The sequence below is a fragment of the Podarcis raffonei genome, chromosome 5 (genome assembly GCF_027172205.1).
Source record: "Podarcis raffonei isolate rPodRaf1 chromosome 5, rPodRaf1.pri, whole genome shotgun sequence".
Lineage (NCBI taxonomy): Eukaryota > Metazoa > Chordata > Lepidosauria > Squamata > Lacertidae > Podarcis > Podarcis raffonei.
In genome coordinates, this window is record NC_070606.1 from 24951031 (window position 1) to 24970737 (window position 19707).

General features: G+C 42.9%; 2 protein-coding genes and 2 long non-coding RNA genes across 5 annotated transcripts in view; 2 read left to right on the forward strand and 2 right to left on the reverse strand.

The window, feature by feature from the left end:
* GLUD1 (glutamate dehydrogenase 1) overlaps nucleotides 1–1558 on the forward strand; it is a 34439-nt gene extending 32881 nt beyond the window's left edge. Inside the window, exon 13 of the mRNA XM_053388261.1 lies at nucleotides 175–1558. Within this exon, the coding sequence (XP_053244236.1) occupies nucleotides 175–294 (120 nt within the window). The 3' untranslated portion in view covers nucleotides 295–1558. The remainder of the gene's footprint in view (nucleotides 1–174) is intronic.
* Nucleotides 1559–2375: 817 nt separating this feature from the next.
* ADIRF (adipogenesis regulatory factor) lies at nucleotides 2376–6048 on the reverse strand. The gene is made up of 3 exons (XM_053388267.1): nucleotides 5780–6048; nucleotides 3537–3599; nucleotides 2376–2624 (listed from the first exon to the last, which is right to left on the reverse strand). The coding sequence occupies exons 1-3, from the start codon at nucleotides 5841–5843 to the stop codon at nucleotides 2497–2499; spliced, it is 255 nt and encodes an 84-aa protein (XP_053244242.1). The 5' UTR covers nucleotides 5844–6048; the 3' UTR covers nucleotides 2376–2496.
* A 6637-nt stretch (nucleotides 6049–12685) lies between these two features.
* LOC128413835 (uncharacterized) lies at nucleotides 12686–17809 on the reverse strand. The gene is made up of 3 exons (XR_008330482.1): nucleotides 17607–17809; nucleotides 14757–14819; nucleotides 12686–14266 (listed from the first exon to the last, which is right to left on the reverse strand). It is a non-coding gene; the product is annotated as an uncharacterized LOC128413835 (long non-coding RNA).
* LOC128413836 (uncharacterized) lies at nucleotides 17395–19016 on the forward strand. Of its 2 annotated transcripts, none has more exons than XR_008330483.1 (3): nucleotides 17395–17482; nucleotides 17913–18105; nucleotides 18868–19016. It is a non-coding gene; the product is annotated as an uncharacterized LOC128413836 (long non-coding RNA). The 2 variants fall into 2 exon arrangements; XR_008330484.1 differs by having other exon boundaries at nucleotides 18871–19016.
* The last annotated feature ends 691 nt before the right edge of the window (nucleotides 19017–19707 follow it).

The window sequence follows — 19707 nt, forward strand, 5'->3', positions numbered from 1 at the left end:
TTGGCTACCTTGTGCCATTTAGAAAATGAATATGAAGCCCAAGCTAATTAAGGAGCATTATATTCCTTATTCAATGACTTCTCCAAGTCAGATCAATATTAGCATTGTATGTGTATTCAATAAGAGCTCAGTAAATATTTTGTACTCACATTGTAACATTTTTGTATTCTCTAGCAAATCATGCGTACTGCTATGAAGTACAATCTAGGTCTAGACTTGAGAACAGCTGCCTACGTCAATGCAATTGAGAAAGTCTTCAAGGTGTACAATGAAGCTGGCGTGACCTTCACATAAACGGATAGTCGTCTGCCAAGGTCTGGCACCCTGTTGCATACCCTCTTCAGAAAGCGTATTTCAAGTTTACATATAACCACAGAAACCCCTCTTTTCTCACTTAACTATAGCGGATATGATTCTCTGTTGGCTTCAGTTTGAGTTAGTCTTTCATCATTAAAAAAATAAATAAATCTGGGGGTTAGTGCTTCATGCCGAAAGATATCTAAAGATAACCAGTTCATATGCACTTGTTTTGGGGGAAGGGGGGAGGTTCTAAGTATTCTTTGCCATGAAACTTTAAAAAAGGTACCTTTTTATTGTATGAACCTGTGGTCTAGCCACAATAAGCAACCTAGCAAAGCTTCAGATCACACGAGTGTGTGCTATTGGAGCAAATAGCCAACTATTCATGCACTTTGGTTTTCAAACAATAACTCTCCCAGCTTTGGCACTTTGAATAAAGGCCTTGGATGATCAATGCAGTGGCATTATCAGTGACAGAACGGGCCTCCTGCAGGGAATATCTTTGATAGGATTCTCATTTTTACACTTAGCAGCATCATATACCTGGTTCCCCTTAGGCAGTGTGTTTCTTTTTATAATCTGTGCTCCTGTTACAGGGATGCCTTTAAATCATGTACTCATCCTCTACTCAAGCACTGCAAGGTGCACGTAAAAAGATGGGTTCCGGGAGCTAGTATTTTTATAAGCTGAAGCAGTATCATTGTTGTACAGGCACCCAGCGAAATTATCTCTTGTGTTTAATCTTATCGCAGCATATTCATTAAACTTGTTTTTTAAAATAAGAATTGACATGTACTTGAGCATAATCTTAGGTAGTCCAAAGAACTTGTGTAGCCTCTTACTCAGTTGTGTTTTATTGTCTGAGAGCTTTTAGCGTTAGCTATTGCCTCAATGAACAATTAAATCATTGGCAACAAGGAGGCAAGCTGCTACTACAAACTTTGTGTAGTGTCCTAACATGCTGACTTTGTTCTCTTTTTTTTTTTTGGCGGTTTGCATATTCTGAACATAAATAGTTTAATACAGAGAGGGCCTTGAAGCCAGGACTCGATCACAGTTTTGAGGATTCTTGATAGGTATTTTGTCCAGAAGAGTCCTATAAAAGTGCCAGGTGTATTTATGTAATGAATATGAATGTTTTTTTTAAAAAAACCCAAACCCAAGCCTTTCCAGAACTCATGCTTTTTTCTAGCGACTTTGTAACTCATGACATAACATGGTAACAAAAGCAATTATTAAAAGTTGACCTTTCCAAACATATGCTGGTTTGTGTTTTTCATAGCTTTTTGCAACATCACGAGAGCTGAAACGTTCAGTGTAAATAGAATGAAGCTGGATTTGGAATTAGACAGAGAACTTTTCATGCATCTTTCATAGTACTGGTAATCAAATTTGTACAATGTGTAACAGTTCCTTGGTTTGAATTGGGAGTTGCTACAAAGGAGTTACTGATGCATTTTATTCCTGACGGCTGTTCAACATATGCAAACTATTTTTGGTGTTAATAGATACCAAGTGTTGAGCAGACGTGTGTGAACAGTCTCTTGAGTTTTCTGAACTGTCCCTTTCCTTAAACTTTGCATTTCGTCCTGAAGCCTTTCCCCCCTTAATGTTTCAGTTCTTATACCCTTTCCACTTCAAACTGCTACATTTCTTGCCAGTGACCAACAGTTCCCTAGTTCGTCCAGCCAAAACTCTTACAGCTGTGTGGCATAATCATGCTAACACATAGTTTCCCTCAAAACTTTGATGTTTTTCTAAATAGTTTTAATGAAATGGAGTTTCATCTGAGCTTTGCACACAGGATCTTTACAGTGGGATGGGGAGGGTCCCCCACTCACATAGAATGTTGTGTGGGACCTGAGGAGTATTTAGTTAGATGATGCATAGTTAAAGCCACATATTACATTTTATGTGTGTGCCTACATGCTTATGTGTGCACTCGAGTCTCGCATAAAATGTATATGCCCACTTAACACGCCCTAGCACCTTCTGCGAAACCAACCTCATGAACACTTCTCAATATAGTCATATTGAACCACCATGTAAAAAAAATGCGCCTTGTTAAAGATTAATTTAATGAAATGTATAGGGATTTATAGCTTCACTTTTAATGAAGGTGTAAAGAATATATGCCAAACACCTGAATAATTTCGGTCCATTAAATATATAATAAGAGAAAACAGTATAATAGGTTTAAGTTGAAACGTTCTTCTGTTCTTCACTTTGTCCAAAGGCTTTGCCCCAGGCAGTTACCTGGCTTGTTAGGCTTTGTGCAGCCTTTTCTCCAGTATCCTGTGCAGCCTTGCAGGTGTCATCTACCACTTCAAAACAAAAAGGGAAACAATTTAAGGAGGTGAGAGACAATGGCTGACTACATACGTGGTTTGCTTTTTCCATAAGATGTAGGACTGTATTGGAAGTGCAAGTGTGCATGTGGGAAGGAAAGTCTACATGCTGTTTAAGGAACCCGTTCACCAGATGAAGAAGCTGGCTTGCAGCAGTTCAGATCTAGTTCACTATTGTCTGCTCTTGACTGACAATGGCTCTGCAGGATCTCCACCAATGGGATTTCCGATTACGTTGGTACATGAACCTTTTTTTAAGCTAGATTTGCCAAGGGTTACACTTGACATCTGCATGCAAAGTGTGTGCTTTTCTGACTGAGCTTGGAAAGGAGCTACAGAATGCTTATTGTGTAGGCTGCTAACTTGAACACTAGCCACCTGGGTAGGCTCAAGGTAATATTTAGCACAGTGGAAAAGAGCTAAATTGGATTTTTGAGTTTTCTGTCTCCTGATACATAGAGTTGTCATATTTGAAGAGGTAAAAATCTGGACACAAAAAGTTGTAGAGCGTTTTTTAGGGCAATCGCCCGATAGCCCCTCTGCCACCCAGGTCGCCCGAGTCTGAACCATAGCAGTCCGCACACACAAAACCCCCCCAAACCCAGGACATTTGTTTAAAAATGTAAAATTTCCCCCAGATGGGTATGTAGGACCCCTGAAGGACATGTCAAGAAATTCCTGGATGTATGGCAACCCTATAATACCAGTTACTTGAACACAGATTTACTATTTGGAACAGAAAAACTGTTCCCCACTTAAGTCTGTACTGGAGGGGTGGAGGAAATCTGAATTTAGAAGGTATACACCAAGTCTTTTCTACATTTATAAGCCATCCAGATACCACACATTTTGAGAATTGCCCAGGTTATTAGAAGGGTGCCTCCTTACCTTTCTGACCAGCTTCTGTAGCCTGGTCCAGTGCTTTCTGCACAGCCTGACCTGCTGAATTAACTAGAAGTAAAAAATAAGAATAAATCACAGAAATAGAAAATTTACAATTTTCTGAATTGTACCGAGCACGTGAATGGTGCATCTTATATATTAATACCAAACTCATAGTTGGTTCTTATATAGCCAAAAAGCATTACCCCATCACACAATGGAGGTATCAGCAATCCTTTATGGACTCCCAAGGTTTGCAGAAGGTAAAAAAAATAATAGGAAAAACCTAGAAGAGTGGAGGAGGACCCCAGTAAAAACTGAGCATGCTTAATGGGTCAACATGCTGGCTTTGCTGTCGGAGGACGGAAATAGAAATCCAGAGGGAAAGACTATATAGAACAGAATCATGGAAGACACACTGGCTGGCTAAAATCCGTAACAGGAGCAGTTCACAATGCAACATTTTGTTGTTGATCCCACATGTTGTCGTAAATCATTTTCAGGAAGAGAAACATAGCTTATTACACAAGGTCTGCTGAGAGATTTATTTGCTTTTGGTTCTTCTGTATCTCACCTGGCAGTGGCTATTTCATCAGTCTATCAGAACTGTTCCTATCCTAGCTGGTCACTCTTAATTGTAACTTGATGAGCTGATGTCTGAGATCATTAACATTTTAAGATGCATTTCAGTTTTGCATTTCTTTGATAGTGAATACACACTGTTCAAGGAACTTGCATAAATCCTCCATGTTGCCCCGGGTCAGAAGATTTGCCAACTTTTCTCACCAGATCATGGGCCTTTTACTGCTTTTTGACCAAAGCAGAAAAATCTCAGCTGAAGCATTTCCTGGCAGGTTGGGAAAACTCCGTTTATGGAATTTCTGTTGGCCACAGCAGTCCAGCTCAAGAAAAGAAAAGAAGGGAATCCAGCATTTCAGAGAGAAAAAGCAATTTACAGTCTCCATCCAAACTCTTTAGAAAGACTGCCAGTTTTTCAAGCAAACCATTGCAATAGCTTGAACAGAAGCTGGATTTCTAGACAATAGCTGGTGATATTTCTCCACATAACTGCAGAAAGTGTTGCCTGTTGGTTTTTTGCCAGCCAGGCTGTTTTCAGGTCAGTTGGCAAACCCTGTTGTTTATATAATGAGTTTTATTTTGGAATTCTAAAATGACATTTTGTGCCTTGATTACAAGCCCTGGTATAAACACTTGTATGGAAAACTTGAACAATTATGAAACAGGGGGGTCTTTGTTTGGCTTTCTAGACCCATGCCCTTCCCTAACTTTTATTTAAAGGTCAGGATAATTACTGTAGGCGGTACATTTCTTGACAGAAAAATCAGACCTTTTTATATCTATAAATAATAAATCCAGTTTGAGGTACTTTGAATTATATTCACACATTTTTGTTAAAGCTCTGCAATGCCAGAAAACATTTTCCCTTCATTGTTTCCATTTTCAATTGTAAAATAAATATGGGCAATCATGGGCGTAGGCAGTGAGGGGCAGCTTCCCCCCTTAAATCTATCTATCTATATATCTATATCTATCTATCTATATATATATATAAATAAATCTAACTGAGGTTCTGCCCCCTGCCCCAAATCCTGGCTAAACTCATGTGGGCATTGCAGTATGGTACACCCCCCCAATCCCCCCTTGTAGGGACAATACAGACGTTAACTTTGTGGGGAGGGGTATTTTCTCAGAAAGGCAAGATCCAAAGTGCCTTCTCATGAAATCCAAGTTATTCATGCTTGGTTTTTACCCCACCCTATTCCAAAGAGACTTACTAAGGCAGAAGAAGAGAGTTGAACATATATGGTAACAAAAATAAAAATAGGTCCCAGAGAGCTTTGCTAACATACCAAGAAAAAAATGACCCGATCTGCTCTTGTGCAATTAATACCCTTGCAGCCTTTTTTCCTATTACGCTGGAGCATGATCAGCAGGTAAAATCATTGAAAGTTGTCTTACATGAGATCAGACTACTTTGTCATCAAGCCTAGTGCATTTCTGGACTCCTGTGACTCAAGGGCTTCAGGCAGAGGTCATTCACCTCAAAGCTATTAACAGCATAGAGAATAAATTGATAGTAATACCTGCACATCAAGTTGCTGTTAAGACAACAACCCACACCAAGTCTGATGTTGGCGTTACTTAAGGATAGATCTTTCTGTGACTGAAAAAGTAAAATATAGACTGGGGTTTTACAAGAACAAAGACATAACCTCAAGTGTCTTTACCTGCAACCTGGGAAGCCATCCCGGTCAGTGTTTTTCCTTCCTCCTCAAGATTCAGCTTAAACATTTTTGCTTTTGTGTGGATGAGATCTCCTGCTCCCTGATTTGTAGATCCCCAATCAGTTGACGGACGATCACTTTCTCAAATGCAGTCCAGCCCTGTTTTGTTGCTTCCCAAAGAGTTGGCTCTTATAGACAGGCAAACTCCTCCCAGCTAGGATCCAGAAAAACCCACAGAGCTCTGTTAGTCACCAAACTCCTGACTTCAAAGGAAGTGGAGGGATGTTTGGAATTACTGTATTCTTCCTCGCAAGGGAGAGGGTGGGGTTTGGCACTTTTAAAATCTTTTTTAACTAAAGTAGTTTTCCACAGCTGCAAAACAAAAGTGGCTGTGGACTGGGCTGGCCAACCTGCTGTTATGAAACGTTTCCATAATGATGGCTTTCAGAAGAGCCGGAGGTTTTATAAGGCCAAATAACGGTAAATTTCAATGTATGGGAAGGGGGAAATGACACCAGTCCAAAGATACTAATTACTGTGTTTGAAAGCACATAGACTTCATATCAGAAACCTGTGACCAAACTGGATGCAGCTGTGCAGGAGATTAATTCAGCCTTCTGTTTTTTTTTGTGGCACACCTGGGAGTGCAAAAATGGCACCAGGCAAGCCTCTGATCTGTGACCGAAAAACCATGTTCAGTCTGGTGGATCACAAATTGTGCCGACCTGCTTGAATTTTGCCTTTCTGGAAAATGCTCTCAGTTGGGTTCATCGGATGGAAGGACTCCTCCAGGGAAGAAGATAGATCACTCTGTGTTAGACAATATTTTGCTTGCAGAAGGTTCTCCGCTGAGTTCAGTTAAAAGGACCAGGTAACAGCAGATGTGCACAAGCTCTTGGTGGGGAGTCACTGCCAGTCGGAAGACTGGGCTAAATGGACCAATAGTCTGACTCTGGTGTTCACATAAGGCAGCTTCCTATGTTCCTGTGCTGAGGCTCATTGTATGGCAGATGGATTCTGCCTTTGCAAATGAGTGGCTTCACACAATCCACCCATGTGACAATGCTATGTGATGAACTTCTCGCCTCCATTCTAGTCAAGGGTACCACTTGTGTGATGGGAGAGTTGGGACTGTGACAGGTGATACCTGTTGGAAGATGGTGCTGAAAAAAAGATGATGAGCATTATGTATAAGAGGATGGACAATGACTCATTGCAGTTGTGCCACTGTTCCAGGGTTCTTGAACTAAAATCCAACCTTTGATTGCGTTAAGTCTCACCGTTCACAAACTGGCCTATGGGGGTAGCCAGTTGAAGTATATGGACTTCTGCATCTCTAACACTGGGTTGTTTCTGATAGCAACAGCCAGCTGGCAGAAAGTTACCAGGATATCTCACCCTTTTCCTGCTCCAGACACAAAGGTGCAGGCATAGGATGGAAAGTGCTCCATAGTCAGTGAATCACTTCCTGCCTGCCTGCCAATTCTCAGTTTCTGGTGCATTGGTTTTTTAGTGCCAGGGCTTAAGCCAAACAAATGGTTTTTAGCATAGAAGCCTTATTTCTGAATCTTGTTCTCAGGTGCTCAGAGGGCAGAATTAGAGAGCTATGGGTGGGAAACGAAAGGAAGCAGATTTCAGGTAAATGTTAAGAGAAGCTTCCTAAAGGTAAAAACTATTCAGCAGTTTAATGTTCAGTCCAGAGTAGTATCCATTTATTTTTCCTTCCGCTGATGTTTTCCCAATGTTCAATCCGGGCATCTTGGGCTCATACCTTTTTCTTTCTATTCAAGAAGTCAAAAAGAGGTTAACCAATTATACCAAATCTATGATTTTGGTTGGTGGGCTGCACATCAATCAAAGATTGATTATTCCAGTATTACCACCATCTCCCCCCCCGCCCCCGTTTTCAGATATAGAAGAACCCAATTGTTAAGGGGTTGTTTGGGTGGGGACATTGGCTGAAGGGTGGGGGAACAATAGCCAATACATGTGGTAAAATGTATCTTATGTTTCACACTGGAAAGCTATTTTTGTCTCCTGAACACCTTACATTCTATGCACATGCATTCCTCCAGCGAGTCTTGGATTTGAGAAAGGGGAACGGACTAGAAATCTCAATAACATTAAAAAATACCTATGAGAAGGTAGGCATTTTGCTCTCAGAACCCAAAGTTCCCTTGCTCTTTATTGATGCTTGATTTCTATGTTGCTTTCTATGGTGTCCAAGGTACACTTTTAGGCAATGTTAGGTATGCGTACCAGCCAGACAGACAACATGCCATATCGCTAAAACAACAGCTTATGCTTTTTTAAGAGCCCTTGAGGTAGGTTGACGGGCAAGACAGCCTCTTAACCTTTTCCAGTTTTTCTAGTTTTATGTGTACTGCCAGATGGCAATCAGATGCCCTGAGAGTGACAAAATGCACATTTCATACCTAAAGACAAAAATGAGGAGAAGAGAAGAAACCCCCCCCATACTTCCACAGTTTCAAAATTCAGCATTCATTAACAGTGCACTCCTAATACAGAAATAATATACCGTATTTTTTGCTCCATAGGGCGCACCGGACCATAGGGCACACCTAGTTTTTAGGGGGGGGGAATAAAGAAAAAAAAATTATCCCCCCCCAGCCCCAAAGAGCAAAGAAGCCAGGACAGCGAGCGGGATGGATCCTGCTCACTGTCTTGGCTTCGTTTTAAGCCGCGGGGCTGGGGCGGGGGAAGCCCGAGCTTTCCCCGACCCCAGCCCCCAGAACAGGTCCAGGAGCGGCGGGGCTGGGGGCACACTCCTAAGGCTTGCGGATAGTTGGCGCTGCACTCCCCGGGCTTCAGGCTGCAGGCTGCTCTCCGCAAGCCTTCGGAGTGCGGGGGCAACTCCTGCTGCACTCTGAAGGCTTGCGGATAGCTGCCTGAAGCCTGGAGAGTGAGAGGGGTTGGTGCGCACCGACCCCCTCGCTCTCCAGGCTTCAGCGAAAGCAACACGAAGCCTCCGGCTTCGGAGGCTTCCCGTTGCTATCGCTGAAGCCAAGGAGCCTGCATTCGCTCCATAGGACGCACACACATTTCCCCTTCATTTTTGGAGGGGAAAAAGTGCGTCCTATAGAGCGAAAAATACGGTACTCAGAAATAAGACCTAATGAGGCTTTTTTCCCCAGCCAAAACTCACTGGAACTCAGTTCCAGCACCTCTCAGGTGGGCGCCATTGCCATTAAAAGAAAACAAGGGAGGTGCTCATGGTGAGTTTTCTAGAAAAATAGCCCTACTCACTCCCCAAAAGAGCAATTCTCCCAGTCTCTTAAGGTGGCAGTTGGCAAGCATCAGTAATTATTTCTACAGTTTCAGGTGAAGAGAAGAGTTTTCTTTCGTGTTTACAATGCATATTGGACAGCATATCTGCTCAACTTGGTATGGGATGCGGCGATAAGGGCCTTTTAAGTGTTAAAAAGAAGGGAGAATTTTGACAAGTGTCATTTCTTTCAGTGCTTGCCGCTGTATGGGATGAAGCATCACAGAACAGCTAATACAGTGGTACCTCAGGTTAAGTACTTAATTCGTTCTGGAGGTCCATACTTAACCTGAAACTGTTCTTAACCTGAAGCACCACTTTAGCTAATGGGGTCTCCTGCTGCCACCGCACCACTGGAGCACGATTTTTGTTCTCATCCTGAAGCAAAGTTCTTAACCTGAAGTACTATTTCTGGGTTAGCGGTGTCTGTAACCTGAATCGTATGTAACCTGAGGTACCACTGTACAGCAGAATGTTGTGTGGGTGGTCCAAAATAAGCCCACCTATCATGCACTATTATTATGTCAATGACATGTTGTGTCGTGCACTATTATTGAAACAATGACATTCCCCTGCCCCCCCCAAACCCTAAAAGCATGCTGAAGTAGGCACCTAGCTGCTGTCTTCTGCGGTGATGCTGGGACCCAGTCCAACCATTAGGCAAAATGAGTGCTCCCACACATGATTCTGGGTGTCATGAGAGGGCAAACAATAGTTATTTGATTTTTCACCACTCTCTTTTTACTGTCAGGGAAGCGAGAGCTACTTGCTTGGTTTTCGGGCTCAGCTAGCTGCCCAAATATCTTGCCTTTATTCAGATACAGTAGTACCTCGGTTTAAGAACACTCTTGTTTACGAACGATTTGGTTTACGAACTTTACCTCAGTCTACAAACGGAAACCGAAGGGTGGAAGGGCACTGGCGACGGGAGGCCTCATTAGGGAAAGTGCGCCTCAGTTTAAGAATGGACTTCCGGAACAGATTAAGTTAATAAACTGAGGTAACACTGTACTTTGCACCTTGATTTGGGAATAGGAATGGAGGGATCTGTCCATTTTAGTTCTCTCAATTTCTCTTTTTTCTCATCTTAAATTCAGTTTTCCACATTTCTGCACCGATTTACGGATTTTGAAAAATGGAAATTCACCAGTGTTTTACTACAGATTTATCCTAATGCATGTTTATATGCAGCTTTGACTAATGTACACATTTTCTGAAGGAGCTTTCCCTACTACAACGCATGATTTTCAGTAATACACATATTAATTTTTATTCACTCCCCCCCCCCCAATATATACATTTTTGTAAGCATTGCTTGGGTGGAGAACTGCACTGCGAAATTGAGTTGTGTTAATTTTAAAGGATCGTTGTGTTTTGGTTCTTGTATTGTATTGGGAAGCACGGATTAGGTATGTTTGCCTTTCTATTCAAACGGAATTGAACTCTCCCTGCTTCCCTATTTAGGAAGGGAGGAACTGCCATTCACTGCTCTACCTAGCAGAATGCCTTGGGCTGACTCTGTGCACTTAGAAAATGAATTCTACTGTGGTCAGTTGTCTTGTTCCTACATGTGCCTTAATCTCTAACATCAGCATGCACTGCTTCACAAACTGTGGAAAGAAAACACGGCAAACCCTGAGAATTATATTCTTAGGCTTCTACTCCACACCGTGGCTGGAAAGAGAAACTGCAGTAACACTGACATGTTATGCGAAAATGTGCATCAGTGTTGCTTAACCTGAGGCTGTTTGTGGAATCTGCAGGGCATCATCACACAAACGATGATCTGGTCAAAGAGTGAGAAATTGACATTGGTGAACTTCTCCTCAGTGGCTTCGTATACCACACAGAGGGGGGAAATTGGGTCTGTTACAAGCGGGGCTATTTGTCCTGGGCATTACAAAATAATAACCTGTCTAAAAGTATCTCAAAATTTTGCATCACAATAAATGATGCAAATTTACCATTTTGGGTGTGTGCTGTGGCTCTCTGGCCTTCCCTTGTCACAGCTTAGTCTTTTAACCTCTAACCCAAAACTCGCCTCTGAAAAGCATTGATCTCTCCGTCACTCACACCAGTCCTCCAATCCCTGCACTGGGTCCCCATCACATCATGCATCCATCTCAAACTCCATCCTTGGCTTTAAGGCCCTGCCCAGGTTGTCCCACTCTTTGCTATTTGTACGCCAGCATCCCCACCTCCAGTGGGGCAAATATCAGATTGGGGAGTCCTTAGATGGACAAAATGTTGCAAAGGGAAAATGTTGATGCTCCATCTCCCTTTCTCTGATCAGAATGGTGACTCCCCAGGGCTGCTTTGAAGGTGTTTTTGATTGATTGATTGATTGATTGATTGATTGATTGATTCAAAGAAAAACACATACACCAAAAGACTGGCAGATCTAAGGGCCTAACTTTGGCATACATGAACTGGCAGGACAACGGGGAGGTGGAAGAGGATCCCGGAGAGGGGTGTAGCCGGAACTGTGACACACTGGGGCAAGCTGAGGATGGGGAAGGAGAGGTTCATGTAGGAAGTACTCACAGGGTGATGGAGGATGATGAGAGGATGGGAGTCAGTGCACAGGAACCAGAGCAGCAGGACCTATCACCAGAGCCAGAGAGGCCCCTGTCTCCATGAACACAGTGGGCTCTGGGGCATAGGGAGCAGTGGGAGGGGTGCTCCAAGAGCCTGAGGCAGGCAAGGGCCCCAAACCCAGCTTCCTCACTGCCCAGGTGAGGCTCACTAGCTCTCGGTGTGTGATTCCTCAGCTGGAGTAGGCTTGGAACAGGTGAGGGTCATATGCCTCGTCAAGCCCAGATGCTGCAATCAGCATGCAAAAGGAGAAGCAGAGCTGAGGGGCTGTGTTTGCTCAACTGCCCATGTTGATAGACCTCAGCTTGGATGCTCCAGGATTTTTGCGGGACTGTGCTTCGGACACGTGGCTTGACCCTGGACTGACTTGCTGCCAGGTAGGCCAGGGGTTCAGGACGGAAGGGATGCTTTGCATACAGAAGGGCCCAAGCGCAACCCCGTGCTTCTTTAGGTAACTGCTCAGGGATTAGGTGATAGGTAAGATATTTGCTGGAGACCTTCAAGAGCTGCTGACAGTAAAAGTAAATGATTCTGGGCAAAATTGCTAAGTATAATTCAGCTAGCTAGATCCATAAGAAGCTATATCTTGATAGTGGATCTCCTGCGCCTTGCCGAATTTATTTTATTTATTAAATTTATATACTGCCCTATACCAGGAGGTCTCACACCCTGAATTGAATGGCTGGTGTGGTTTAAATAAAACCAGGGACTTCCTTGCTCCATGCCACATGATGCCCAATCTCAAAGTGCTGCTACAGTGAAAGGAGGTAGGCATGGAGGGTTGGGTGGCTTGGACAACCACTTATTCACCTGTGATTTTATCCTTGCAAGTTACTGTCAACTCCCATGGGGGGAAATGCAGCATAGAGCTCAGTCACATGTAAGCACCCAAAAGAATTGAGATTGTCATGCATATTTATTATTATTATTATTAACATTCAAGTCAAGAAAAGGAAAGACATGAAAGGTAAAACAACAAATAGTACTTCTGTGTTAACAATTATGCTTTATGGGTATTGCTATGGTTGATTGTGTTTGCTTGGAAGAGAGCGAACAACACAGTGTTCCATTGCTATCCTGCACCCTCCTCAATAAACTTTACAGTTTTGCAAAAGTTGCCATTGACTGCCTTAAGAGCCATTCTTATGACTGCCTTAACATTGCATCACTGCAGAGTTTTCAATACAATTACAGACTACTCTGCTAAAGAAAGCAGCCTGTTTCAACTAAAAATAGTGCAGCCTGGAAGCGCACAGTACAATTGTTGAGATCTCAAAAACTGATCCCAGATGGCAATGGGTTTTTCTGCGCATTCGTGATAATGCGTATCAGAAATGATGGTAGTTCCTCCAATTGTTTGATCCTGCATGGAGAACTCACAATGCAGTGTTGCACTGTCAGGCTGCACACCTCTAACTCCGTGGTGGAGCAAACTAACACAGCATTAGAAACCATTCCACCTACTGTGTTTTAAACTATATATAGATGAAGCCCATTTCTCAGATAAAGACCAAGAAAGGAGTTGATCTATTTCAAAATACATCCACCAGAAAACCTTCACAGGTTTAATGGTAAAAGACATTATGTGCAGAAGTGCACACAAGGTGCAGGTTGGCTATGCACAGTGCAGTTGTTCAGATCTCAGGAAGACAAGCAAAGTTGCGCATTGATTGTTATTTGTTCAGTAGCGATGGCAAATTGTAGTTTATTTGTGGTCCTATAGGGTGGAGGGCTAACAGTGCAGTGCTGTATTGCCAACCCACATTTTCTTGCAATGGGAAACATTCCAAGAAATGCACTACATGGCAGGCTCCTGGAGCCTAACAATTTTTTGGACAGGGAAAGTCAACATGAATAACTTTGAAAAATAAAACCCTTCTCTCCTGGGTCAACAACTAGTGTTGCCAGAGGGGCCACTTTAACAAGAGAGTAGAAGCACAGGACAAAGCTTCACAACTTATCTACTGAAATGGCTTCCTGCCAAAATCCCTCTGTCACTGATGCTGCTCATTTCCATTCCTCTTTCGCCTCTAGGATTGGAAATTAGGAGGGTCATAAACATACTGCTTAATTTGGCCCAGGGGCAGCCAGTTGACAGCTATTTTTTGAGACAAAAGACAAAAGGTGAGTTAATTCCATCCTTGGTATGACTCCTGATATACTGGTGGTAGTATGATGTCTTGTCTTTACAAGAATGAGGCGTGAGACTGGCAGGGGATATAAAAATCTTATCGAGGGGGCAGCCCTCTTTTTTCATGCCATATGACAATCACAGGTGCCAAAATGCCTCGGTCTAGGTAGTTAGACAATTCAGTTGTCCAAATCTGGCACGTTTTTCCTTCTGAAGGAAGGTGGCGATATGATCCTTTTCTTTCTTTTCTTTGGACTGCAAATCTACAAATCAGAAAAGGAGGGGTGGAGAGAATATATTTCATGCTTTCCGTAAGGATAAGGATTATGACAGAATGGAAGAGGGAAGTGTGAATCTGAGGATGCCAAACGTTCTTTGGTCTGATTTCAATATCACGATGGCCATCATTTCTTGAGTCCAATTTTTTTCTCAAGGTCGGTCACACCATCTTGAGCTGCCTTGTACACTTGGTCCACAGCTGTAAAAAGGGAAGGAAGGATGTTACTAATCTGGGTTTCCCAAGCACTTGGTTCCTAATGTGTAGCTTCCATGTGCTGCCCAGTCTGAACAACCACTGCCTGCAAAAGCAGAATAGCCCACTTAATATTCATTGACTCCTCATGTCCCAGCTTCCCCTTTCCCTAGCCAGTCAGAGATTAGGGATGGGATCTTGCTTTGAGGTCAGTTGTGATGTTGCTGCATTTTCCCTGCACTTGGCAGAATTCCAGTGTGCGCGCCTTCCTCACTGGGATGACACTGGCAAAGACTGAGTCAGCTGCCATGTTCACAGAGCTATAATTTTCAGATTTCCCCTGGGAAAAGACATTATGTTTACAAAGCAGATGCTTGGCTACCACTGACCTTATGCAACCTACCAAGGGTTGTATACACATATCATAAATGGAACAGGCACAGATCATTCTGAATTGACAATCTGCTTTTAAGCTAGTAGCAATTTCGAGTCCTACCTTTCTGACCCGCCTGGGTAGCTTGGTCCACAACTTGCTGCGTGGCCTGTCCCACCTTGTTTACTGCAAGAAAGAGAAAAAAGAGATTTATTTAATTTTTTAAAAATGAGTTGTGCAAAGGGAAGGCACTAAGAAAATCAAAGGGCAATATTCATTTTATTTTTATTTATATCATAGGTTTCCTTCAGGATGTATTCTTCTCCTGGAGCAGTTTATAATAAAACCTGTGCAAACTATAGGGGTGAGAAAATCTGTAAATTTGGGTTCTTTCAGTTGCTATTTTTTCCCATCTTAAGTTCATTTGTAAAAATGTGTAGAAATTTTGAGATCATTTTGCAAATTATTATTATTTTTTAAAAGTCCTCATGAAAATTCATCCTTTTAGTGTGTTTTCACCTAATGTACACATTCTTCGTATGCAATTTTGCTTAATATGCATATTTTCATAGGCAGTCCCCCTTATATAACATTTTTGTGCATTATTTTCACCAATGCATACATTTTTTTGGTACGCTTTACAATAGCATAGGCATTTTTGTACATATTGCTTGATCGGAGAACTGTGTTGCAAAATTTGAAGAAGTGCAAATTTTGAAGGATGGCTGCATTTTGGTTCTTGTATTGTTTCAGGAAGTGCAAATCAGTTTGGCTCACCTTTTAATGTGATCTGAATCACATTTCTCCCCCGCCCCTAGCAAAGTGTAACCCCAACCAAGCTGAAAACATCAGCAATACTTGAGGATCATCTGGTATCCATGGTGTGTTTTTGCAGACCCATGCATGCATGCAGAAGCCCCAGAAGGGTTTTAATGAATCCTTGGCACATTTTCCGTTTGTAGTTGATGGGTTGTGAGATGCTCTTGGTGGGTCCACAAGCTATGTGGTCCTGCATCATGAGGTTAGAATCATGGTTCAGATTGATAACTTTATCAGACACGCATCAGCAGACAATAACAAGATGTTCTTTGAGTGCCCGCTGAGTATGTAGATATCATAGGAAAAACAAGATCTTCCTTATCACAGCAACTGGGTGAATGGCTGTGACCTAGCAGATCAGTGGCATCTGAGGACATGAATGTACATGTTTTTCAGAACTGAGTTGTTTTTAGGAGGGGGGAAAGCAGTGACATCACAAGTAATGGGGTGAGCAGGAAAGGCTATTTAACTTCGGTACAGAAAATAAATCTCATTATTCCTCTGAGCGTACTACAGTGATGGCTAGCTCACACCAATCCCCTTATTGATGTTGGGAAAGATTGAGGGCACAAGGAGAAGGGGATGACAGAGGACGAGATGGCTGGACAGTGTTCCCGAAGCTACTAACATAAGTTTAATCAAACTGCGGGAGGCAGTGGAAGACAGGAGTGCCTGGCGTGCTCTGGTCCATGGGGTCACGAAGAGTCAGACACAACTAAACAACAACAACAACAACAACCATTGATGCTTGCATTGCTATTCCATCTCTCAGCCTGACCTATCTCACAGCATAGCATAAGAACCAACTCCTCGGGGCTGAGGTCCCTTCGGGGGCCTCCATAAAATATTTGAGGCCCCCCCCCAAAATTGATGGGCATTGCCATTCAAATGGTGTGCGTGTACCACTTTGTGTGATCGTTTATGTGGGGTGGGGCTCACTCCCCAATTTTATTCAACTTGGCACCCCTGCAGTGTAGTCCTGAGGATAAAATTGGGAGTGGGGCACATTGTTCTGAGCTCTCCAGAGGAAAGGCAGTATACAATGGAATAAACGTAATAAAAGTAAGCTGCATCCACGTCAGTGCTCAGGACTATTAAGCAGACCATATAATGTCAATCAAGAAATGCCATAGTTAGATCCCTGTTGCTGAAAGGCTAACCTGTTCTTTGGTGAAGCTCTTCCTGGACTATACGACTTCAGACTGCACATGGGTGGTGTTTTTTTTAAATGAAATTCAGCCTCCTTCAAGCATTTAAAAACAACAACACCTTGTTTATAGAAGTCTAAGGCTGCATTCAACAGCACAACCTTCATCTGCCTCAGCTGCAACAAAGCATGTCTCTCCTCTCTACAGCCACAGCAGGCACTGTAACCTTCCAATATTTTGACATCACCCCCAAAGACACACTCCTCCATTGTCTCCCAAGACAGACGGATGCCAACAATCCTAATTACCGTATAATGCTAGCACTTCTACCCCAGATTTTAATGTTTCTTTTATACTGCCTCACCTGTTGCATTATGGAACTGTGACTTGTTGCTCAATATACTGCCATGTCGTGCTAAATTTGATATGGTAGAAAAAACTGTATGCTTGAATACTGCCTGAAATTTCTTCACCTGAGACTACAACACAGAACTCCCGCAATTTGCTGAGTTAACTGGTTGTAAAATTGATCCCCCACCCTGCCGGAGCCAAATAACCTGGAAATGTACACTAAACTTCTGCTAGATTCCGCTGCTTTTCCAGAAGTGACTTTTACATTGTGGGAAAGATTGCATAAAGTGTGGAAATTATCAGATAAGGAAACTTTGTGAAAATAGAATAAAATGCTGTGTGGATGCAGCCTAACCTGCTATGCCACAGAGTTGTAGAATCATAGAGTTGGAAGAGTTAGTTCCTAGAGTCATAGAATCATAGAGTTGGAAGTGTCTTCAATATGCAAGACACTTTTTCAGAGGGGTGCATTCTGTTTTACAAGAAGCAGAGACCAGGAAGGAAGGAGACTAGCTTGATGCTACTGAGAATGTATAAACCAGCCCTGAGAACAAAACTCCTTTTCATTGGGCATCTGAAGTGAAACCAAGATAGATAGATAGATAGATAGATAGATAGATAGATAGATAGATAGATAGATAGGTGAGTTTCTTACCAGCATCCTGCACAGTCCCTTCAGCTTGTTGAGTGAAGCCCTTAAAACATGGTTGCTTTCCAGACATGGTTGTTTTCAACAGCTTCCGTCCTTAACCAAATTTAAAACATCGGCCTTCTAAACATTCTGCGGCAGTGTCCCCAGCCTATGCTGGTTTTATATACAAACCAAGACCCCCCCCCCGCCTTGATGCTCACTGGGCAAATATTTTCAATAGGTGGAGCATTCAGGTGGCTTAGCATTTTAAGCCCAGATAAACGAAACTGAAGGCACGTGTCAAAATGCCAAATTCTTTGCCTTTCCCAGGTGGGAGGTGTGTCTCAGCAAGCGTTTTCTTTCTGCATCAGTGGGAATAATGCTCATCCCTTCTGAATAGAATCTTGGTGGAAAATAACTGAGCAAATGGCGGGCACGTCAGCACAGAGCAACACAGAAGCAGTTGTGTGAGAGAGGCACCAATGTCCATTCGTATCTGGGCCTGTGTATCCACAATACTGAGGTAATCAATGTGGTGCCCCCCTTCCAATGTTGTTGAACTACAACTCCCCTTCACCCCCGACTATTTGTCATGTTTGATAGAGTACACCACATTATACACTAAAGTACACCACATTGGCTACTCCTGCCTTTGCAGAAGTGTCCTCAAAGGTTGCATTCTGATTTTTTGCTCTGGCATATGGATTTCATTTCTATTGCACTAAACATTTATTTACAAAGTACCATCCTTCAAAAAAGGGTATAGGAAACCAAGGCCCTTCCTCCTTGTCCTAGGCCTCCAAGAACACAACATACTGGTGCTCAGATGTCTCGGTGCAGGCCCCTTATCCTCCTTTGTGCACCATTCATGGGATAGATGCAGTATCTTAAATGGCATAGGTTTGGTTAATTCATTTAAGTCTTAACAGTCATTTGTATGCACACCCTCTTTAGGCAATTTGTGCATATTACTTACTCGCTTCCAAACTTGTTCCTTTTTATTGATTTATTTAACAGAATTGGTACACTAAGCCATCTTTCCCCGTTCTGGTATGGTGGTGAGCCGAGCTTTATTTAGTGGTTCTTCTAATCCAGTCATGCAGCCAGCAGAGTTTGTGTCAATACTTACCTGAGCTTCCATTCGCGGGATCACCGGTATTGACTCTAGCAATCGTATTGCCGAACTAGTGTGTTTTAGTAAATGAGGCGTGTTTTGCTCACCATTTAATGCAGCGCTGGACAGGCCATTAATGTCTCTCATCTCTTGACTCAGAATTTTAAAAAGCAGAGAGAGCAAACAGCCACCTGAAGCCAGCAAACAAATATGAAGTACAGTCCAGATGTGTCAGGTGGCGAGGAAAGGAAAGAACCCGACAGGCAATGCATGGAGTTCTGAGAACAGAAGACAACAGAAACAGCTTGCTGCTGGCTTAATAAAACACATAGATGGGGCGTTAAGGGACCATTGAGGCAGCTGTCTTTTGTGTTGACCTTGAGCTGAGCTAAACCTTGGAAGCTAAAACAAGGCCTGGATTTGGGACATTCGCCCACTTTGGAACTTGGGGAGACGTGAGGTGATGAAGCAGTTATACAGTAGGGAGGAGCCATGTCTTAGCAGCTGAGCACATATTTTGCATGGAAGAAACACCGGGTTCAAACACTGGCATGTCAAGGTAGGGTTGGCAGTGACTCCTATCTGTCTATAGAGTTGATACTGAGCTAGACTGACCAGTGGTCTGACTTAGGCCACATCTGCCCCATTTATTTAAAGCAATGCTACAACATTTTAACAGTCATGGCTTCCCACAAAGACTCCTGGGAACTGTCGTTTGTTAAGGGTGCTGAGAGTTTTAGGAGACTCCATTCCCCTTCCAGAGCTACAGTTCCCAGAGTGGTTTAACCATCAATTCCTCTTCCCAGGGAATAGTAGATAAGTAAAGGAAAAGGGACCCCTGACCATTAGGTCCAGTCATGACCGACTCTGGGGTTGCAGCGCTCATCTCGCTTTATTGGCTGAGGGAGCTGGCGTACAGCTTCTGGGTCATGTGGCCAGCAGGACTAAGCCGCTTCTGGCGAACCAGAGCAGGGAACGGAAACACCGTTTACCTTCCCGCCAGAGCGGTTC